General features: G+C 34.8%; 1 protein-coding gene across 2 annotated transcripts in view; it reads right to left on the minus strand.

Annotated features, from left to right (window-relative positions):
• Positions 1 to 343: 343 nt before the first annotated feature.
• Positions 344 to 24,953, minus strand: part of hgo (homogentisate 1,2-dioxygenase) — a 34,067-nt gene continuing 9,457 nt past the window's right edge. For both annotated transcript variants that reach the window (XM_089098997.1, XM_089099000.1), the window contains exons 3-9: positions 23,014 to 23,147; positions 15,816 to 16,002; positions 10,757 to 10,936; positions 9,486 to 9,712; positions 4,977 to 5,103; positions 1,537 to 1,715; positions 344 to 624 (exon numbers count right to left, since the gene is read on the minus strand). In XM_089098997.1, coding sequence (XP_088955123.1) covers positions 493 to 624; positions 1,537 to 1,715; positions 4,977 to 5,103; positions 9,486 to 9,712; positions 10,757 to 10,936; positions 15,816 to 16,002; positions 23,014 to 23,147 — 1,166 coding nt within the window. In that variant the 3' untranslated portion in view covers positions 344 to 492. The remainder of the gene's footprint in view (positions 625 to 1,536; positions 1,716 to 4,976; positions 5,104 to 9,485; positions 9,713 to 10,756; positions 10,937 to 15,815; positions 16,003 to 23,013; positions 23,148 to 24,953) is intronic.

The raw sequence follows: 24,953 nt of genomic DNA on the forward strand, positions 1-24,953 counted from the left end.
TGGTTTCAACCATTGATTTCTCAAAACTTGTTTAATTCATTAGTTCTCAGGGATTAGTTCATTCATATAAGTAAGTTTAATAAAAATGATAAGGTTGAAACAGCAATGGGAGCTGCAATAAGTATTTTGTTACAAAAAGTGCTTTGGGATAAAAAAAAATTCGGTAAAAATGAAGCGAAAAATCGACATTGTCTCAGACATTAATGTGGCAGTGTTTTTATTGAAAAAATCAGCATAGCTTCAGAAGCACAACTCTTGTAAGGTTAATCCTTTTTTCACTGAAAGCAATACTTTGATTCATAAATTTAATGAAACAGCCAACAATATATAATCAAAGAAAAGCAAAACATTAAATATGGCAAGAAAGAAACTGTGATCAATGAAACAAGTGATCAAAGAAAAGCAAAACATTAAATATGGCAAGAAAGAAACTGTCAATACATCTGTTGTAACAAGTTTGATCCAAAGTGTGAGGTGAAGTCTATTATTTCTTTATGGCTGTTCTGGATTGAAGTGTTTCTTCAGTGGCTCCCAGCATTTATAATATTCTGCATCAAGTTTTTCACATTCTTTTTCAGCCCATGCTGTAACGGCAAGTTGAAGGCAAGACTCGAACATAAAGGACTGAAAATAAAGAAAAATGCAACTTTTAGATTGAATTATTACTAGCAGCAACGCCATTTGGGGAAGCTCTGTGTGCTATCTCTGCTCAGACTCATTATTCACACAATATACAAAGGTTATTTTCAAAATAAGATTCGAAATGGCATTCCTGTGCTAATGTGACTTCATCCCCCGCCCCAGGTAAAAATTACAAAATACCCCCCTCTCCCGTACCGATGCCAAATATAATTTATGTCTCTGGAAAATTGAGAAAACACGATAGTTTTGAATATTTAGTTTCTCGTTTGTTGGAAACAATTTTCATGTTTCTTCTTTTTCGTGCCCTGTGTACTTGAGTTTAACATACGTTGAAATTAAGTACAATATTAGAGTTCAATATTTTATCATTTTACCTAAATATTCCTGAGCTGAGATACATGCATTTAAAGATGGCTTCTCGGGTACCATTTCTTGAACTGGGTTTTTAGGAATTTATTTAAATTCTTCTTTTGACAGTAAAAAACAATAAATAAAAACTCAACATTTTTGGGAATGTTTTTTTTTGAAAATTATTCACTGATTGGGCGAGAGGGAAATGAGAGGCTCTATTCGTACCGGTTTGCACCAAACATCTTTTACGCAATTTTTAATTGCGTAATTTACAAATTATATTCTTAATTTGCGATTAAAGATCAATACAAACTGCCCAAATTTTCACAAGCCCTGCAGCTTGTGTAAGCCTATATCATTTTGTTGCCTAAAATAGAGATAATATTTGAAACGGGTCACTGAGCTGAATTCCAGGTAGATGTTTCGTTTTGAACTTCATCGACTTTTTTCAAGTCTTTTTTCAGTTAAATCTGCTGACATCTCTATCAATCATACTAGAATCTTCTGAAAATTCAGAAAATATTGGTAGAAGAAAAAACTCACCTGAGTTCCTTCTGCCAGACGCATTGGTTTCAAGTCAGCATTGGAGGCCATTTCAAAACATTTATGGTCAGGGCCATGCGGGGTCATCATAGAGTGGAGCGACGCTCCACCAGGTAGCATACCCTCTTTTGCTTCGTAATTGCCCATTATAATACCCATGAATTCACTCATACAATTTCCTAAGAATAAATGAAAAACGTTGTTATAAATCCTTGATGCTTTACGAATTTTACGTTTTAAGGAAAATGTTTCAATGGTGGGGTGTCGGTTGCAGATTAATATTTAGGGCTGTATTTGAATGCGTCTTGAAGGGGTCGTTATCACAGGCTGTAGGCAATTAAAGAATTTTAAGCATGTTGTGGACAAGCCATCAATTGGGGGTCAGGAGTTGCGAATGTTTTTTTTTTTTAATCCTGCATGTTTGATCTCAAACAAGTTGTTTCAGTCGCCATGCGCGTTAGTGGTAGCATATTAGGCTTTATTTTCATCAATATTCGAGCCTTCAATGAACAACCATACTAACGTGTCCCGTTGCATCACTCATAGCAGATTATCATTAGCTGGAATGCAAAATCCAGCCTTCCAGTCGGCTTCTACACTTCCACAGAGTTGATATAACCACCCAATCCATACCTTTGGAAGTATTTTGTTATTTATAACGATGGATTTGACCGTTTGATCTCGATGATATTTGCATCATCACAAAAATCAATCTCCATCACGGGATCAATCTAAATTCTGCTGTTGCAGAAATATCACGAACGTTTTTTTGTGAATGCACTAAGAGGTAGTGATATAGACAAACTCTGGGTGACATAGGAACTTACGATGTTTATTATGATCCGCTGCCACTTACACCAGAATGGTTATATCATTCAGGTGACCAGACTGCGGAATCGCATATTGAAAGTGAACCAAGTAGCATAAAATGACCTGTTTGTAGAAAATTATCATCTCTCCTGAACAGTGAACCGTGAAAAATTAAACATTGAAATTAGATGTCTGACCGGTAAGCAGAGCATCTATTACACTATGATACAGAAAGACAGTGTCACGTTAACAAGATCAGCTGAAATAAACTTTTTCTTCGCATATATATCCCATACTGAAGTCTCCCTCACGAAATTGGAGATCCAGACCTGCTTGACCAGCATCCCTGAGAAAATGGTTAATGAAGTTTCCGAGCTAGCAGTATATAATTAACTACTAAAGTTGAAGAGAAATCGTACCTCCTATCTGTGAGAATTGCCGGTAAAACTTCTTATAAAAGCCCTTTAAGGAACAAATTACGCGAGCGCTTGGACAAAATCTTTTTTGCGTGTTATAAACAGAAGAGGTTTACTACCGGTGCATCTACACTCTCTTGTCGATTGCCCCCTTTTTCCAATCACACTGAGCTGACATGTCTTGTACCGCAAGGTGCGAAAATAGCAGCCTTTCTTAGCAGTAATCAATTACGTTTTTCTAGAATTTGAGATAAATTCAAATACGTGAACAAGCTTTCCCTTCTTATCAAATATATTGTACGGCTCCATTTCTGTAATAAAATCAGGCAAACCTTTATTCATCAACTTTGCAGCAAAAGTCTACAACTCAATGAAAAGTTCAGCAAAGTGATGAGGTTCAATCTGCTGAAGTGAAACTTCCTGCTCCCAGAGCCATGGTACACAGCTGTCTATGCTTCCATAATCATGGGCATCTTTTTTAGTGCCAACTTCTCGTTTTTGCACACATGTTATTGGTCTGGTAAAAAGGGTAATTGGTGCAGTGCGTTCTCTTATTAGTTTGCAACGGCTGGATTTCTCCCAATCCTAATCGAAATGTATCCCTAATCGCTTATATCCCTGTAAACGCCCTATCCAAGAATACGCGTGCCCTTTTCTGGATCCATATGTGTATAATACGGACTTACAAAATAAGATCTTAACGGTTAACTGACTGAGATTACACCACTACAGCCAATGCATCTACTCCTCATTGCGCTTTCTGCAACTCATCTATATGTGCAAATATAAGGCTACTAAACATCAACCGCAATTTCAGGCAATTTTAGCATCAGCACAGGAAAACTAACGTTTCCTTGGTTTTGATGGTAGAAAAAGCTTACTTTTGGTATGAGTAAGCACAGAAAAGCGAACAACTGATACAGAAGAGTAAATGCTAAAACTGAGCCACTACATTATTGGAGACAACATAACTTAGAAAAACCACAAATAAAATCGCTATTTGGCGTATTCTGCATTGAATCAAAGAATAAAGGCAGTTTATACGAGTTGAACAGGCGCTTGGGTCGACAAAAAACACCAACGTCATCTAGCATTTAGTGACACTTGAACGTCATCTAGCATTTGGCTTTCGGTGTAACGACAAGAACAAATAATTTAATTAGTTTAAATAGTAAAACTAGCGTACTAATAAGTTTTTGATCTCAGTTCCTGATAGAAAATCGGTTACAAAGCTTGAAAAAATTTTAAGTGTCACCAAACACTAGATGGCCTTGATAGTTTTTTGTCGACACTAGCCCCAGATTCCACTCTTATAAGTTACCCATGCTGTTTGTTTGTATTGAACACTAAATAGTTACACTTCTGATTTTTACTGAGTATTGAAATTGCTGCCGATTTCACTCAACAAACTAAAACAAGCTGAATCGATTCTTACAAGGGTAATTTTAGAATCGTCACATGTGACGATTCTAAAGGCAAATTATCGGCACATATGATAAGTGACGGGTCAGTTTAGTGTGACAAACACAGTGAAATAGTACGTGACAACACTACGATACTGTTAGCATCAAAAAGAGGCGGTAACAAGCATCCCCTTGCCAAACTCTGGACTGAAATATGGGTATCCCTTGAAACAAAGTTATCCCTTGACAGTGCTCGAATATGCAGGTGACCTATCGAAAACAAAGAATAAATATCGGACGAAGAATCCAAGTTGTGCAAGAAATTAACATTACCTAAGACAAACCAAATTAAATTGTTCTTTGTCTCTAGATGTGGTTAAAAATTCTACCGTAGTCAAAACTTCTGAGCACATATACACTAATTATTGGGGGAAAGCAAGGAGGGGTAAAGCGAATTATTTACAAAATTTAGGAGATTAAAGTGAAAGTCGCAAAAATGTTTGGTATACGGGAAGAAGGGTCGGTCCTTACCCCCTCCCTGCATATATATCTGCTATTTAGTTGCCAAAATATGACCAATTAAGCTTCTTAACGGTATTGCACTGTTTTTCTTGTTTTTTCATTTGAAATAATTACATGATCAATTTTTTTACAAATAGAGCTGATGAAGGAAAAAGCCATTAGAATGCCCCCAAAAAATTATAACTAATTAAAGAACAAGCTTAACACAAACACAAACTCGAAAGCTGAAAAGCAAGCACACACAAATTTGTAATTATATATTAGAGTTGGATCCAAGGGCTAAACTTACTGTGAAAGTAAGGAGGTCTGAAGGTACGCTCTTGTACTGCCCATCGTGGTGGAAATATTACAAAATCTGCAATGGCTGTTCCAGGCTTTGTGGATGGACAGGTTAAAACAGTGAATATGGAGGGGTCCTAAAATGAAGTGATTCTAAAAAATATATATATAATCTACACTAAGGTTCTATAGTCAAACATTTTTACAGTTTGTGTTTAGCGGCGCTATTACTATAGTACACCAAGTCTGTTGCAGTGACGTTTGTACTATAGTAATAGACTATAGCAAGTGCTAGAATGATAGACTAAAACCAAAGTAAGTGGATTATTAATTCGATCAAACCAAATCAGATGTCCTATAAACATCTGAAATCTAACCTAGCTAAAAATTTAAAATAATAAGTTTAGCTAAACTGGAACATCACTGCTAGACAAAGGGAAATGAAATTCCCTTTTTTTTCTTTTTTTTTACTCTGAATACGAATTCGGCCCATTTGGGCTTACGATAGTAACTTTTTGATTTTTTGTTCTAAAATGACATGCTACACAAATTTTCACCACAATCTCCTTGCAGTGTATTCAAAGGCCTCAACAACACATTCAGGATTTGGTTCACATTAGATTGCGGTAATTAAAAAAAACTAATACGTTGGTTTAGCTCTAGGCACATGCGCTTGTTTTTGGTTGTTTTTTTATTTTCGCACAAGGACAGAACTTTCAAAAAACATAAATTTGTGAATTACACGGAAAATACCAAAAAAAAATGTAGTGGAAAATCCTGTGAATCTTAAATTTTTATTAGTGGAGGTACGGGTTTGAAATAGTGGTCTAGTGAACACAGCTGACGTTCAGAACAAGAAATTTATTTGAATACTCTTTCAGGCTGGTATACGCCTCCTCAATTCTGCCACAGAGTCTGAAAGATTATAAAGTTGAAGCCTTAGTTTTTCTTTAAAGAAACATAGTAATATTGGAAAATAATTTTAACAATCGGCATGACAAAAGGAAGCAAAGGAAAGCTTTTGGACCCACCCTTCCCCTGAACTTTCGTGCTTTTTGCTATTCTTGCTGCATCCTAATTGCCTAGTTTTTGTTGTTAATCATAGTTGCAGCCCTCTAAAATGTCCGCCCTCCTAAAAAAGATTCCAGTCTACATTTCCAATCGTGAAATTAAACAGGAGGGATTCATTCCTCCCCCATCAAAAAATACAGAACACTACAATTTTCCCCATGATTTCCTTTATTTTTCATTTAATTGACCTGTTTTGTCCCCTTTTCTGTTGTCTTATCCCCCCTCCCCTAGGTCAGGTCCTTTTTCAAAGTGAACCTCCTAAATTAAACTTTTGCTTGGATCTGATATAACAGCAAGCACATAGCAAACAAAAACTGATGCAACAAGATTTGATCCACAATACTCAATACAACAAATTACCGCTATGCAACGAAATGCAATCTGGAAAACGATAAATCTACTGATTAGAGTACCAAAACTATAAAATCTGGATCCCCATTTGTGCAACTGGATTTTTAGAATATTTTATAAGATTTTTAGAATTGAATAATTACATCTTTTTTCTTCCTTTTTTTGACCAACCCAAATTCGACTTCTACCCTAAGGGGACAAGAGAGAATTCGGATTATTTTTATCAAAAATTGAACTTGTATGCAGGGCTGTATCCAGGACTTTTGTTCGGAGGGGGCTATTTTCATTCGGTGGGAGGGAGGGGGATACAAAAAAAAATCAAAGTTTGATTACATGAATTTTTTACGTTTTTACGAGTCAGACAAACATTCCAGCTGGGGGGGGCAAATATCCCTGGATAAGGCCTTGCTTTTATGGCTTATGAATGAGCCTTGCCTTGGCCCGGTTATGGCTCTTCGTCCCCTCCCCGGCTTGTAATCACAGTTTTCTTGTATCCTATTTCTATTATCTTGTATCCTAGTTTCTATTATATCTTGTGTTTTTTCTGTCTTACTTAAAGCTTGAACAAAATTTTATGTCTGCTTTCATGCTTCTATGACTTACCGGTACTGTGAACTATTAAATCAAAAAAAAACTATTTTTAACTGAACATGAGGAGCGACATTAAAACTTAAAACGAACAGAATTTATTCCGTATATGATAGGGGCTGTCCCCTCCTAAATACTTCACTCTTTACGCTAAAGTTTTTTATTGTTTTAAATAATAAAGTTGTATGACAGATTCAGACTGTAGCGTAAAGAGCGAGGTATTGAGGAGGGGAACAGCTCCTTCATATACGGAATAATTTCTGTTCGTTTTAACTTTTGATGTGGCTCCTTACTTTCAGCTAAAATAAAACTTGTTTTTTATTTAATTTCTGGACGTTTTTGAATTCATGCAACTTTGATTTTGACTCATAGTACATGAATGACTAAAACGAAATTTGCATACTAATTCTATTTTTTTGGGCTAAATGGCTTTCTCAAAATATTGCTCGGACGTAACTTACGAATTAACTTACGTAACGAACTTCTATATTCATGTATTTTATTACGTATGTTAGGTAGTTCGCCCCCTATTCGATACTTCGCTCTTTACACTAAAGTTCAAATTTTGTTCGAATCACAAACCCCTGAATTAAAAAGGCCGGTTAATTAGAATAGATAGCTCTTTTGAAACTACTAAGAAAAACTTTAGCGAAAAGGGCGAGGCATTGAGAAGGGGACGAACCCCCTCATATACCCAATAATTTCTGTTTTTTTAAGTTTTAATGTTGCTCCTTACTTTCAGTTGAAAAAACTTGTTTTTTTTATTTAATTTCTGATTGTTTTTTAAATAATGCTGTGAAATCCGGCAACCCCTTCATAGAAATGTCCCTTCCCCCATGGAAACATCCTCCATGGAAGGATCCTCCCCCCCGTAACCCCCCCCCCTCCGACATCCCCCCCATCGGAAAAAATCCCTCCTGAAACGGCTTTATACTTCCCATTAACCGATACTATATGTAAACAATGGGCAAATTTCATAACTTCTAGCCCTTCCCTCGGGAACTTTGGGGAATTAAGTCATTCTCAAAGACATATTTATTAAATTTTCGACTATGCTGAACAAAATGGTTATCTCAAAATTTTGTTTGGGTTACTTTGGGAAAAAATTAGCGTGGGAGGGGGCCAAGTTGCCCTCCAGTTTTTTTGGCCACTTATAAAGAGTACTAGAACTTTTAATTTCCGTTCAAATCAGCCCTCTTACGATATTCTAGGATTAATGGATCGGTACGATCACCCCTGGGGAAATAAAAAAAAAATAAATAAATAAACACGCATCTGTGATCTTTCTTCTGACCAAAAATACAAAATTCCACATTTTTGAAGATAGGAGCTTGAAACTTCCGCAGTAGGGTTTTATGATAAGCTGAATCCGATGGTGTGATTTTCATTAAAGTTCTAAGACTTTTTGGAGGTGTTTCCCCCTTTTTTCGAAAATAAGGCAAATTTTCTCAGGCGCGTATTTTTTTATGGGTAAGACTAAACTTACTGAAACTTATATATTTTAAATCAGCATAAAAATCTGATTCCATTGATGTATCTATGAGTATCAAAATTCCGGTTTTTAGAGTTTCGGTTACTATTGAGCTGGGTCGCTCCTTACTTACAGTTCGTTACCACGAACTGTTTGAAACTCTAATTTGTCATCAAGATGATAACTTGTACTTCTTGTCCGGTGACATTGCTTTTGAACAATCTGACTTTTTTTTGTTCCTTTCCTTGTTGATACCTCTCGTATATATAGTTTATACTATTTTATTTTGGTTGATTTTGCTTGGTTTTGATTATATTCTGCTCGATTGTGTGAAATGTATCAAACGGTTCGTTGTAACAAACTATGTAAGTAGTGGCTCGAACCAATTGTGACTGAAACTTACAAAAAAATGTGTTTTGATAACGTCAAAATAGCTGCAAACACATCAGAATACTACTCCAGTGATATTAACAAAGAAGAAAATCCTTTTTACAAGTTGTTGTGGTTTAGAATCTTTCTATTTCCCAGCGCTGGAGATCGGTTGTTGTATTTAAACGAAATATTCGTTTGATTGCGCTTGTGATTCTTCCTGCTGGCAGAAAATCAGTTGTTTTTTAAGATTTTCTTTTATAATTCTGTCATGGTTTGGCCTTAGATTTTTTATCCGATGACATCGCTCTTAAATTGTCTTAATTTTTTCTATTTCTTTCTTTCTTTTTGCTTCTCAAGTAGATAGTTTTTGCTGCTTTATTTTTTTCTGTTTTTTTATTTTCCATTTTTCTATTTTTTTACATTTTTTTTTAATTCTCGAGTAAATATTTCGTGCTGTTTTTTTTTTGTTTATTTTGCTTAATTTGACAATCTTAATGTTACTACATTGTAAAATAAATCCAGAAATTAAATCCAGAGAACTGGGTTTCTAGCTAATCCATTTATTATATATTTTTGAAATAGTGATATCCATTGTACAAAGAATAAAACAAGTACATTCTACAATAAGAATACACACAAATTAATTATGGTTAAATTCTTACTTACAGCATGATCAAACTCCACTGAGTTAATAACCATAAAACGTGACAAATCATATTTGTATGGAGCATAATTTCCATGCCAAGCCACAACATCGAACGGACTATGGCCTTGTGTAGCACAAAAGAGGTTTCCCTGATATTTGGAAATGATTTTATATGTATCAACATCTCTGTCTTCGTACCATGCCACTGGATGCAAAAAATCACGAGGATTTGCCAACCCGTTTGCTCCTAAGAACAAAACAAAAATGTGACATTAAATAGAATTGCTATGGGCCTGTTCCCGTTGAGGATTAGTAATACCAAGGTTCAGCTATGCTGAAAATGGACATACTTAGTGCTAGTGATCAAGTTTCATTGGTATTAAGGGTTTACTTGTAGACGTTACACGCGTAACTTTTTTCGGCCCCGGTTTCAGCATCTAAGTGGCCAAACGATAGCGGTACAAAAACAGTGCCTTTACGTAAGATTAAATAAATAAAAAAATTTTTAACTGAAATTAGGGTGCAGAATTACAGCTTAATCCGAACCGAAATTTTTACACAAATGAGGGAGATTACTCCTCCTCAACACTTTATTCTTTACGCTAAAGTTTTTTAGTATTTTTAAAAAAAGCTTCTTATTGTTCTAATTAACATAACATAGGGTTTCAGGAGTCATTCTTAAAGAAATGGAACAGAATTTGAATTCGGATTGGGACAGAAAATTCATTAATTTTGCAAATTTTTTCATATAAAACGCTCAAATCATCGGTATAATCTAAGTCATCCATTCTTGAACAGAGGGGAAAAACGCAAACATTCTTTTTAATTATTTTCTTTTTTAGATGCACGAAAATATTCTCCAATAAACAGCTTTTTACTTACGAAGCCTGTGATTTGTCATGAAATTTAAATATTCAGCCGTAAAATTTATGGAGCCAGTAAAATGGAACAACTGATAAAATTTAAAGCCACTCCCTGTCTAACCCCTGACAATGAGAGGCTACATAAGTAATTGTACAAGCCGCTCTTTACTTAAACTTTGTTACCACATACTATTCGACAATACAACCTCAAAATACTAAGAACTCAACTTAATATTGATTGTACACGACGTCACGGATCTCACCTCTGAAAAATTTTGTGATCAAATATATTAATAATTTTCACAACTGAATAATAAAAATTTATAAATTCCATATATAATTTGGATCCATTCGCATCATATATTTTTAGTTTGAGCAATGATTTGATAAAATGACTTATATTGATGAGTAATAATTTCCACACTTACCAATGGGTCCCAAATAAGGAAGCTGAAAATGGCCATTGTACACTTCAAGCACGTATCCACGGGTGGGACCATCAACAGCAACATTAAATTTTATCCCCTGTTGGATTACAGCAATCTCATTTGGACTCACATCTAGCTTGCCCATCTCAGTAGTTATGCGCAGAATGCCACTTTGAGGTACTGAAAATATCAGAAATAGAAGTTGAACTACAGCGGCGTCAAAAATTCACCTTTCATAAAAAAAATCTGACCCAGGAGTACTAATTGTGGGAATGGGGGTAATCGTCCCTCCTCCCTTATTTTGAAAAAAAAAGTTTTCTCAAATTTTTACTGAAAAAGAAGAAGAAAAATACGCGATCCCCCTGGATTTTAGCAAAAATTCTTTTTTTTGTATTTTCGTTTTTTCTAAATTGAAAAAAACTTTCCTCCCCCCACCCGTACATCTTTTGAACTGCTGCCCCTGATCTGACCATGCCCGCTTTGAATAATTTGGGTCTAATGCTAAGCCGTATCCAGGAAGGGCTTTGAACTTGGACACCTCCCAAAATTTTTGTCCGATTTGTAATAAAGTAACAAATCAATATTTTGGCTCTGTCCCTGCTCTTAACCCAGTCTTGATTTTTATTTATTAGTTTGAAGCTCTGTGATTGACGGTTTTACTATTGCTAATGGAAAAATTTAGATAAGAGGCTACTTTACAGAATGAGTAAACCTTCTTTTCTTTTAGCAATTCCTATTTGATGGTAAAGATTTACCTGATGTCACTCGTTACCCCCAAAGCATGGTTATAAGCTGTTTTCTTAAGCTGGTAAAAGACTGATTTATTTTAACATGAACAAACAAATTTAGATCAAATATGCTTAAATCTCATAATCTATTTTCTTCCAAACCGTATTTAAAATCAGTTCATTTAAGTTGGTTTGAAAAAAGCCCTAAATGTTTTACGGATCCCTTGTTCCTCCTCCAATAGCATGGCTGCTCATGTCCATTTCTTAACTTACTGACACTAAAACTCAGACATCTAATTATCTCTGTAAAGACAGATCACCCAAAAAGCGGAAGATAAGGAATATATTGTGGTATTTGAATATCTAGTTATATGAAACTGAAATAAATTCCAATAGAGATTAAAATTTTAAACATTAGTCGATTTTTTTCATATATCAAAACCCTTTCTATTATAGCCTTCTATCTGCTCTAGTTTTAAGCTGAAATTAGTGGAACAATTTAAGAAGAGGGTAATAATGATACATTTCACAATGGTAATGATGTTAAAATGGAAGTATTTGAAACCATTTGTATTCGAAACCATTATTTGAACCATTGGAACCAGTATTTGAAACCATTTTTGGTATAAACGTTTTCACAAAAATATTCTGGCTTGAATTGAAAGGCTGCTTTAGAATAACGTATTGTTCATTGAAATTTTAGAGATCGCTGATTATGACTACAGCAAAACGTAAGCAGATTTCTCTGTAGGCCTATTAGTTTTATTTTCATTAAAGATACTTTCTATTTGGTATTATATTACTTGTATTAAAAAAACGGATTTAAGCACCATGAAAATATAAAAAAAAAAATTCTTTTCTTACTCGCTCATACTGCAACTACCACTACTAACAACTCATTGTAGCACCAAGCTGCCAGAGGCCTACATAGCAGCGAACACCACTCTTCTACCCAAACCAATCGAAAGCTTTGCTCCCTCCATCCTCCCATTAAGTTCCTATTTTCTTTAGATCCTTTCATGTGACCTCTTCCCGGTCCAATTAAGGGACAACCTGCTTTCCTTTTGCCCCAAGTTGATGACCAATTAGCACAATCTTTGGCAATCTATCAATCTTCATCCGTAGAAAGTGGCCTGTCTCTCTTAATATTTATTTTCATTAAGTCGGAGGAGCTAGATTTTTTGCAGTGTTTATTGTTTGATAAAGGACAGTTGTTCAGATTTGTAAAAGTATTAATGAAGAGTTGAACAAAGAAAAGTATTTTCTTTTTTGGGGGAGGGGGAGGTGGGAGTAGATTAGCCCTAATACTTGTGTCATTTGTCTTGCGACGTGTACTATTGAATATTGCAACTTATGGCCTTGTTTGATTTATAATTAAGGTGTTATTAATTATAAAGTTAGTCCAACGAGCACTTCTCAGAGAGTTCCCCTGCAAAATATTTAACAGATCCTCGGCCTCGACCTTTAAAAGTGCCTCTGTTTCAGAGACACACGTGACCACTGCTATAACCTAGGCTTTCAAGATCATAATCTTAGTTATCAGTTTTATATGTCTTTTCCTCCAACCTTTTCTTCGCCTGCAAAAAAACACCTGCACCATGGCTACTTTACTGTTTACTTCTTCAGTGTATCTTTGCTAAATAATACCAAGGTAAGTGCAGCCACCATAGTGCAGTCTACTTGATCGATTTTTTAGTTACCTAACATCGCCTCTTCACCCTCATTGATTTATAGTCTAAGTGATTTAATCTTCTTAACTTTAATTTTCAAATTAATTTTTGCACCGTAAATTCCGAAAACTTCCAAAAATTCATTCATTTCACTAATAACATTCTCTAGGATATTCAAGCCATCGGCCTAATTCCAATCTAGGAAAGTTTTACCTTCCCATTTAATGCCTTGATCTCCATTAGACTTTGCCATGTTCCTTAGGATAAACCCAGTCAAAACAATTCTACAAAAACAGGTATAGGACATAGCCTTGCTTAACTCCTGATTTTACTAAACTCCCTCCCTACCTTGATCGCAATAATATTATTCCCGTAGTCCCTTTTATACTCCCGTAGTCACTAGTCCTTTTTATATTCTTATCTGGTAGACCACAGTAATGACTGGGACCTTTACTAAAATTCATCTCTCAGCTGAATCAAACGACTCTTCGTAATCTGTAAAACTGAATTCTAAAGGGATCAGATGACTTAGACACTTTCCAATTATTAATCTAAAAGATAAAATTTGGTCGACGCAACCTCTTCCTTTCCTGAAATCACGATGTCTTTGTCCTAAAATGGTGTGTCAAGCCTCATATCTATATACCTCATATAATCATGCCTCATAATCAAGCCTCATATCATACCTCATATAATCATGCTAAGTAATTTCCTTTTTCTATAGAAAATAAACCAATTCCTTGTATAAAATTAAATGTAATTAAATGAAATAAAAATAAATAAAGTTAATAGAACAAAAACAAAATTAACAGAATAAATCAAATAAAGTACTAAAATCAAGTGTAATTATTACACTTATGCCCGAGTCAAAAAATTTCATATTTGCCTATCAAAAAGCAAAGTTTGGTGAATGACATGGGTTTTTCTTGATTAACATCACCCTTGTATTTCATAACTGGAAAATTAAAATGGTTAGAAATTGGTTTGAAACCCAATCTGAAAAGCTAAAAAGGTCAATTGAATCAACACTAATTTGTCCCCAACCCTCCTCTGCTAATCCTACGTTTTCTTATCTTTTGTCAGATTCCTGTTACATGTAGAAAACTAGTTCTAAGCTTCCATCTTTTCTATTTTAAAAAAATCGCTGATTGGTCAATCATTAATTTTATGCTTGAAAGTTGAACAATGTTCAATTCGAGAAAGTACGAACGGTGTGTGCATAATTGGCGGTCGAATCGTGCGTAATTTAAATTTTATTGACAAATGTGACTATACTGTGACCCCGGTATTACTCTTATAATCTTTCTTATAAACGGGTTTAAGTTATTCTAAAATCACTCGCGCATACTGAACTTAGGTTAATGTAAAGAAGTTGATATTCAAGTCGGTTTGATGCATCTGATATTAAATAAAAAAAAAAGAATTTTTTTTTCTGAAAATAAGGTGCAACATTGAAACTTAAAATGAACAGAAAGCATTCCTTATATGAGGGGGCTACCCCCTCCTCAATCCCCACTCTTCACCCTAAACTTTTTTAAGTACTTCTAAAAAAGTTTCTGATTCTAATTACACGGCCCTTGGCTTTCAGGAATCATTCTTAAAAAATTAGGATAAAATATCGAACTTTAGCGTAAAGAGCCGGATATTGAGAATGGAGAAGCCCTTCACATATACAGAATAATTACTGTTCGTTAATGGCGTTATTCTATTTCTGTTTCTTCGTTCTGTTCGTTCGATACTCACTCACGGCATTGGACACGTAGAATACGACGAAGACAGCCGTAATCAAAACATCCAGCTTAGTTCTTCAAACTTTAGTATGTTGATCTTTAACAGTATTTCGAACTTTAAATATTTCGAATTAAAATTTCGAACTTTAACAACCCACGTATCGCACCCACACAGAAGAGTACTGCTGATGATCGCCTCGTAGACTCTATTTTTGTAGTGAGGTGTATCTTCGACACTTCCTTAGCGATATTGAGGTGAGAAAAGCTGGCAGAGGCTAGACTAATACACCTTTCAATTTCTTGATCAGATCACCCATCCGAATCAACAAAGATCCGAGGTAGACAAATTCCGTAAGTTGCTCTAGGAATATCGAAAGGTGAGACTCGGAATTGGCAAAAATCACTTCGTTCTTTGTTGGGTCAACTGGTTAACTTAACGCTGAGGTTAACTTAATCCGACATTGCAGAGCAGCATGCAGCTTTGTCCCTCATCATTTGGGCTTCCAAAGGGTCATCCTCGGCGAGGATAATATCTTCCGCATAATCTAAGTCAGTGACCAGACCATCTTTTATGACCGTTACTTCTTTGTGGGTGCTGATAATTCTCTCCATAATCCAGTCAATTATTTAATTGAAAAGGATGGGGATAGAACGTTGCCTTTTTTAGAGCATTACTAATAGTGTACAAAAACTGGTGGTTCTGAACAAGAACCACCAAACCTCAAGCTTTTGCGTGCTTAGCCACTGACGTGTTTTTCACTTTCAAAAATATTTGCTTATTTTTGCTTCCCGATACACGGAAAACCGATCGGTACCATAGGGAAACTAGAAAAATTCATACTCCATAAACCGATCGATTTTCCCAAGGTAAAATTCAGTTTTAGAGCGTTTCCCAATGCGTCTGAAAGGGTTATTATTTAGAGTACATTACCAATTAAGAAATCTCCGTCAGAATTATAGAGGCATGAATCCCTCATCGATGTATTGCAAGCATAGATATGAATTGCTAGGCCGTTTCTCAGCTTAGGATCTCCAGCGCCACAGAGTGTATGAAGCCCAGCAACGAAGTCTATGTCCCCATCGGTCTCTGAAGGCATATCGAAAGGCTTCCATCGCATCTTAAAAATGTAAATGTTTTATAAATTTGACCAAAACAAGGCACAATATTTGGGGAGAGCAGGGTTACTGGATATTTATCACATTTTAAAAACATTTAGAAGAGACTTGGAAAACATTTACAGCCATAAAGTCTCTGCAAACTATTTTTGATACTTAACTCTATTGAATTATGCAAATGGAATTCCCTTGGTCGCCGTGTATAATGCATTAATCTAGTTACAGCTCTTACAGTAATTACAAATTTTTATGAAATCACTTTCTAAATACATTTTATGCCAGAAATACCTATTATTTAATATTATAAAAAATATTATACATCCCATGCCCTTTGACTATCCAGATATGAACCCCTCTTGCCCCCCTCCCCCCAATAAAAATGCTGGAGATTCGGCCCTGATTATATTTTATAGTATATTATATTTCCTATTATATATATTGATTCCCTTTTATTTTATATTATATTATTTTAATTATAGATTATATTTTTTAAGAAATCTAAACCTTTTGGGTTGTTTGGTGCCATATGTTTCAAGAGTATTTTTGATGGTTTTCTGCGTACGTTTTTTTTTTTTTTTCTATTCGGGTTCCCAAAACTATTAAAAACTTTATTACTGCATATGTAGGACTTTTTCACTGAAAATTGAGTCCTCCAGTTGTCTTCAATTTTAAAGATATATGTGGTTGTGTAGGTTCAATTTTAACCAGGTCAAACAATCACATTTCATTTTCGCTGTCTTTGGTACTTAAAAAAAGGTGCAGGCGTACTATCCTCGGGAAAACCCCCGGAAAATTCGCGTCCAGAAAATTTGCCCCACATATAAAATTGAGGAGACCAAAGGAAATTAAGACCAAAAAGAAAGAAAAAAGAAAGATGTATAATTGTACAGCAGTTAATATGAAGAAGGGGCAGTGGGTCATTGTGCTGGAGGGGGGAGGGGTATGCCAGATGCCTAAAAGAGCGCATTTCAATGCACAAATTGTCTAAATCTCCTTGAGCCTTCAGATAAATATAAGAAGGGACAGTGGGGAAGGGCAGGAATTAATATCTCACCTCCCTTCGTTTAGACCAGGGGGTTTAGAATAAGCCTCAATAAGGGTGCTGCGACGTTATGACTTCCTTCTTATAGCAAAAAAAATGTGTTTCGGGCATTTAATTTAGAGCTTTATTTAGAGGCAAGAGCCTCGCCAGGAAATTTCATGGGAAGTGGGAAATTCAACTAGGAACTCAGCAATTCTAATTGGTAATATTTCTCTTTTCCTATTTATATAAATGTTTTAATGTATTGACATGTGTGTACAATATATTTAAGGAACAGAGAGCCCTATTGTAGAGGGCGTGATGGTTTTGCCCGTGTAAAATATCAAAGTTCAGGCTGAGCTTTAATTCGTATTAGCAATAATGCCCCTATCCGTCCACCCGAAATTCTGTGTTTATAATTCTTTAAAGAAACTATTCAACAAAACTACTATTCATAAAAAATGTTGACTAAGTATTCAAAAGTTGGCCAAAAGTTTTTCAAAATTTTGACCTAAATAAGAACGACTGCTGAAACACAAGGGCCGTTGAATTGGAATTAATTAAAAAAACTTTTTCCACAAAATAAGTTTTTCAAAGAAAAATAAAGAAATCCATTAAACAAAAAATGAGCAAAAACATAATCAAATAACCTACCAAGCTCGAAACTACCACAATTCAGCATCGATAAATAAATGAAACCCAAAACGAACAAATTACAATAAATAACAGATTCAAACTCAAAACGAGCAGAAATTAACATAAGTTGGGCGCAAAACCCCTATGCCTTCCCATGGCCAGAACAAAATTTGCACTGTACTGAAAAAAATATAAATGTTTTTACTTTTATAACTTTAATAAATCAAATAATATTAAAATTTGGATTACTTCAGTAAATTTCAGTAGATTTGGATTTTTTCAGTAAAGTGCAAATTTTGTTCTGGCCTTGAGAAGGCATAGGGGTTTTGCGCCCAACTTATGTTAATATCTGCTCGTTTTGAGTTTGACTCGGTTATTTATTGTAATTTCTGTTCGTTTTGGGTTTCATTTATTTATCGATGCTGAATTGTGGTAGTTTCGAGCTTGGTAGATCATTTGATTTTATTTTTGCTAATTTTTTGTTTAATGGAGTTCTTTACTTTTCTTTGAAAAACTTATTTTGCGGAAAAAGTTTTTTTAATTAATTTCTGTTCGTTTTATATTGACATAGTCTTTTCAGGAAAAAGAAAATAATAATTTAAATCTTTTTGTTTTTTTTAAAGATTTAATAAACCTTCCAATCGAATGACCCTGTTTTGAAGTTCCTACTATAACACCTTCTATAAAAACCATAAATGCTCCCAGGGCATAACTCAAAACCCTTACCCTGAGGGTTGAGAGGGAGTGTCCTCCTCAAAAACATTTTTTCTATCTGGAAATCAACTACGTTTAACATAATGGCTATCTAAAAATTGTTATTGCATGTGTTTGGGGGAATGATTGGCGTAGGGGGGTCTAGTTGCCCTCCAATCACTTTCGACTATTAAAAAGCGTACTAGCGCTTTGAATTTTCAATCGAATGAGCCTGTTTTGAAGTTTCTACGACAAAACCTTCTATAAAAACCTTATGTGCCCCCAGGGCATAACTTAAAACCCTTGCCCTGAGGGTTGCGAGGGAGTGTCCTCCTCAAAAACATATTTTCTATGTGGAAAACGCCTTCTTTGAAAACCTAATACACCCCCAGGGCATAACTTAAAACCCTTGCCCTGAGGATGTGTTTGGGGTAATGATGGGCATGGGGGGGGGCTAACTGCCCTCCAATCACTTTCGACTATTAAAAATGGGCACTAGCCCTTTGAATTTCCAATCGAATGAGCCTGTTTTTAAGTTTTTACGACAACGCCGTCTATAAACACCTTATATGCCCCCATGGCTTAACTCAAAATCAATGCCTTGTGGGATTTGGGGGATTGACCTCCATAAAAACATTTTTTATATCTGGAAATTAACTCCGCTGAACAAAAGGGCTATCTCAAAATTTTGATTGGATGTGTTTGGGGGATTGATGGGCGTCGGGGGGGGGGGCTAGTTGCCCTCCAATCACTTTCGACTATTAAAAAGGTTTTCGACTAGCCTTTTAAATTTCCAATCGAATGAGCCTGTTTTGAAGTTTCTACGACAACGCCTTGTATAAAAATCTTATATACCCCAGGGCATTATTTTAAACCCTTGCCCTGAGGGCTGTGGGGGAGTGTCCTCCTCAAAAACATATTTTCTATCGGGAAATCAACTACGCTGAACAAAATGGCTATCTCAAAATTTTGATTGGGTATGCTTGGGGGAATGATGGGCGTGGGGGGCTAGTTGCCCTCCAATCACTTTCGACTATTAAAAAGGGCACTAGCCACTCCAATTTCCAATCAAATAAGCCTTTTTCAAAATTACTACGACAACTCCTTCGATCCGAAGTACCCGGGTATGGAGAAAAAAAAACAAAAAACAACACATTGTGCCCACATCGTTCTTTACTTAGGCAGCGCTAGCGCGCTGCCTATAATAACAGGTAAATAATTTTTGTGACCACACTGGCTAATCATGATAAAACATAAAATCACGAAGAAAGGAAGAAAGCGAGGACAATTTTTTCACTGTTAATTGTCCGTTTTCTTCCTTTCTTCGCGATTTTATGTTTTATGAAATAACAGGCTTTTTGAAGGCATTAAAAAGCTTTAGTGCAAAGACCGAGGTGTTGAGGACGGGATGGCTTTCCTCATATACAGAATAATTTTGGTTAATCTTTTTTTAATGCAGCTCTTTAATTCCATTTAAAAAAAAACACGTTATTTCTATTCATCATCTAGGATTATTTTTATTATTACTTTTTTCTTTTTTTAATACCCCTAGAGGTACTTTTGACGGGAGAAGCTTCTTATGTACGCCTTGTGGACACTTTCCCGATCGAAAAGGGTGAACTGATATCATGTATTATAATTGAGGGTACCAAACCAAGACCACGGGAAATTAAAAAAAAAAAAAAAAAAAAAAAAAAAAAAAAAAAAAACTTAAATATACTTCAGACGCGAAAAAGAAATGTTCTGATGGTACGCCTAGCGGATGATATCCAGTACCTTTTTTGTGAACAGGGTTTAATGACATTTTTAAAGCATTCTTTATTTAGACTCTTGCTGGCATTACTTGTAATAAGGAGTTCTGTCAACTTTAAATTTGCTTGGTTCTGGCTTAGAGTTTGGCTCCATGTTATTGAAATTATAATTTGGAATAAGGAGATCTTTCAAACTCCTTTTAACTTAACTCCTTTTAAGTTCAAACTCCTTTTAACTCTTTTGTAAGGATTTTGAAAATCCTTTTTAACTGCTTGATCCAATCTTACGTTTCTTACTGTCTAATAGTGTGGATGCCAACCTTTCCTTTACTGTTAAAACCACTTTCTAAGGTTTACAATAAAGCTAGAAACCTCATACAGGAAACTAATCGTTCATTAGTTACACCATTACATGATCTTGAGTCACCATACATTCTTTCATGTACATATTTTACTTTTTCTCAGCTTCATGGTGACCTCCCCCGGTCCCTAAGTGTTCCGCTATCTTTTACCTCTGATTAAAATAATTTTAATCTTCGCAATATGACAGACCATGTTCAAGTTCCATTTACTCCTTGCATAAGGTCAGATTGTAATCCTCTAATGGCGTGTCATATTATTTGGAATAAGCACTCTCGAGCTAAGAATCAGCTCGAGAGTGCCACTCATTCGGCTCGTTTAAAAAAACTGTTAAAAATTCTTTGGCTTCGTAAAAGTTATTTTTTTATTTATGTTTTTATTTTTTATTATTATTGTTTTAGTCTATTTAATCTAATTAATTTTTTTTCTATAGTTTTCATTTTATCTGTATTTTCGTTTCTTCTCCTTCGTATGTGAGTAAGTGATCATTTTAAATTTTCTTTTGCTTTTCATCTCTGAGTAAGCGACTCATTGGTCTTCCCCCTTCTTTACAGGCCAATGAGCCTTTGGGGGAATAATAACATGTAATATTATATATGTATCTAATGAAGAATAAATCTTAACTTAATTTAATTATAATTAAATTAAGTTTAAATATAATAATTTCACAAGGCTAGTCAATTTTTAAAAATAAAAGTGATTCTGCGCTTTTTATTTCGACGACTGGATACACACAGAGTTTTTCGGTTTACCTTTGCTCTCTTCCTTAATTCAGAATTTGAGGTCATATTGACATCGAACACTCCTGGAAGATTCAACTCAATCTCCCAAGCAGTTCATGGGAAATGGCAGACGTGCATAGCGTCTTTTGCTTTACTCAGCTATGCATCCCGTTTCCAGAGAATACCCTTAGCAAAATCTCGATATCTTGGCCTAGCGAAAGATCTCTAGAAGCTTGGTAAGTGATAAGACTGTCTTTTTTTGCTATTAAACAAATAGCAAAAAGTATTATCACATGAAAGAAAAGAACAACATTAAACCCTAAAACGAGCAGAATTTATTAGGTAAGGGGGGGGGGCTCCTTGCCCCCCTGATGATCACAAAACTTCGGAAGATAGTCGTTCCATCGGAAATTGATAATTCTAGTGTCGTTTCTAAAGGTCAAAAGTGATTGGAGAGCAACCACCCCACGCCCTAGAGCCTGTTTTGGTAGCCAGTAGTTATGTAACCCTTTAGAACATATGATCAACATTTTGAGGTAGCTATTTTATCCAGAGTAGTTGAAAGTATCAATACACGTGCATCTTTGGATGATAAAACCCTCCTGGTTCCCTGGAATAAGGTCCGAAAACTGTACGAACTGTCAATTCTTTACAAATAGATCTTATAGTGGAAAAAAGGGGTAAATTTATATTTTAGGAGTTCACTGGTGTGAAACTTTTAGGGATTATTTTCTAGGTCAAACAGATCATCAATATTTTGTATTGGGAAGGAGAGGGATTTGGGGGCCTATAAATAAGCCACAAAAATTTCTTTCCCTGATCAATTTGAGATTTATAGCCGTAAATTCTTGGGCCAAGGGGACTAATGCTACAAAAAATTATTAAAAGGATTTTTCCCTTTGAAATTGATTCCTCCTTTAACTAAGGGTGCTCAGAAAAGGGCCAATTTTTTCAATTGGCCTGAAATTTATATGAAAATTTGAGGTATATCAAACACAGCGCAGAACCAAATTAAAATTTTGCTGTCGCTCAAATGCAGTCCAAAAAAGTAGCAACGAATTTTTTCCCACCCACTTCAAATGAAAGCGGCTATCCTAAAAACTTGGTAGGGGGCTCATTAGATTGGAAATTGAAAGTTCAAGTGTCGTTTTTAAAGGTCCAAAGATACTGGAGGGCAATCAGCCCCCCTCTTGGCTCCTTTTCTACTATCAGGCCCTCCTCTAATCCCTGTGATATCGACTAAAAATTGTGACATAACTATTTTGTTTAAAAATTTTGAAATTTCTAATAAAATTTGCCTTCTGGGTTGAAATTCCCCAAAACCCGAATCTCAACCTTTATTTTATCATGCTATGAAATCTCAAACTCCAGAAACACGAAAAAAGACTTAAAATAAATAAAAATGTAGAAATAAATACTGAAAGATATTATACACCCCATATTCTGCCTATATTTTGGAATATTTTTAGAACATTCTAGTTCCTTCTTTTTACATTATTTCTGCTTGTAATTTCTCTGTGGCTACTCAATGTTACATGTGGGGGGAATTTTCTACAAGGGTGGGGGAATTTTCCGAGGAAGAAGATTTTCGGGGGGATGTTCTGGGGGAAATACACCTCGCATCCTTGAAAACACTCAGGCAAATTATATGGAAAATATGCAGATCTTAAAAATTTGGAAATATTAGGAGCCTGGGCTGTTAGGCTTCTGCCCAACGTAAATGTTTGTAAGATCAAGAAATGCTGGAACTTCTTTTTTTTCCTTCCGGAAACTTACAATTTTCAATAAATTGGAGGTGTATGCTCAAAAGATGTAATATATATCTCTTACTTGGTTTGGATTTGGAGGGTTTTCACTCCATTTTATTGTCATTTTGTTAGCAGTTTCTACTGGTTGAAACGGTTTGTGCAGCACAGACGGGCGAATTCTGTAGAACCATGTTCGCTCATTATGTTCCCTTGGAGCTGTAAAAGAAATTATTGTGTGATAGCAAATTTACTTTTATAGTGATCCTTGAATTAGTTTTGCAAAAAAACTGATAATAATCTTGAGCTAAGAAAATTTAGATAAAAAAATTATTGCGCAAATCAAATGTCTAGAGTCAACTAGTGATTTTGAATCAAATTTTTTAGGACAACTTGTTTGTTGAATTTTTATGGGAATTTTGAGGAACTTTGGAGTAGTTTCTGCGATAATATCCATTGGTAATTTTCAGCACTAGATTGGCACTAAGAATAAATTACAATAGGGTTCTGATCGACATTTTGAGTTAGCTATTTTGTTCGGAATAGTAAAAAATATCAATAAATATACATCCATGGATGATATAACCCCTAAAGTCCCTTGAAAAAGATCCAAAAATTATGTAATCTGGCAATTCTTTACGTGTAGATCTAATGGTAGAAAAAAGAGGGGCATGTCCGATCTTGGGAGTCCAGTGGTCTAAAAGTCTTAGGGATTGTTTCCTAGGTCAAGAAGATCATCAAAATTTTGCTTTGGAAAGGGGGATAGGGGCCTAGAAATGAGCTACACAAACTTTGTTCCCTAGTCAATTTGAAATTTATAACCACAAGTCCTTGGGTCAAGGGGACAACTGCTACAAAAAGTCATTGAAAGGATTGTTCCATTTGAAATTGGTCCCTCCTATAACAAAGGGGACTTAAAAAAGGGTGGATTTTTTTCCATCTGCCTGAAACTTATATGAAAACTTTGGCTAAGGGGATGTCAGTACATATTTGGTAAGATTTTTTTTCTTCAAATTTGGTGTTGTAGCTAGTTTTGGCTGAACAATTGAGCTTATAGAGATTAGCTTCTTAAAAAATTATTCAAAATGACTTATACCGTAAATTCCAATTCTGATACCACTGATACATTCTTCTGTTTATTATTATTATTTTTTTAATACGCTTCATAAGCAAAACATGTAATAATAAAGATACTTTGGTAGAGATCCCAGCTAAATCCAAAAGCATTTTTTTGAACTATTATCTTTATTTTTTCACTTTTAGCTTTCCTTTTTCCTCTATTTGCGACATTCTATCAAATAAAATCTGTCTTGAAAAATGTAGTAAAATAAGTTTCAGATCCCAGGGGATGATCCTCCTCATCCTGGTGTTGGTTCAGTCACTTTCGTGCAGTTTTTATATACACTTACACAGATCTGTCGATAAAAAGAAGGTATAAAAGTCACAATTACACAAATGCAAAAATTTCTAAGTTTTAAAAAATTTAAATTACACAAATTTTAAAGTTCCAAAATTGCAAACTGAAATTGTAAGTTCCTATCCCCCTATCCCTCACCAATACGGTGATAAGAAAGGTTTCAAATGCAAAAAAGTTACAACAAATTTAGAAATATAATACCGAGGGGTCTCCAATAGTTAAATATGGTCATCAAGTACTTAAATGTAACTTCAAAACCTACCTAAAACAATCACAAAATTTAGGAAAAAATGGCCTATAATTTACGATACATTTGCTTAGCTAGAATTGGGTTTTGATAACTTGTTTTGTTCGATAAATTCATATAAAATTAAGTAAAAATGCTAAAAATGGAAGTGCAACCACGCAAGGAAGGGTAGTTTCCCCCTTGGCGGTTGTCATATATATATATATATATATATATATATATATATATATATATATATATATATAATATATATATATATATATATATATATATATATATATATATATATATATATATATATATATATATATATATATATATATATATATATATATATATATATATATATATATATATATAT

This window comes from Artemia sp. Qi Xiang Cuo, chromosome 2 (genome assembly GCF_049724085.1).
Source record: "Artemia sp. Qi Xiang Cuo chromosome 2, ASM4972408v1, whole genome shotgun sequence".
NCBI classification, from domain to species: domain Eukaryota; kingdom Metazoa; phylum Arthropoda; class Branchiopoda; order Anostraca; family Artemiidae; genus Artemia; species Artemia sp. Qi Xiang Cuo.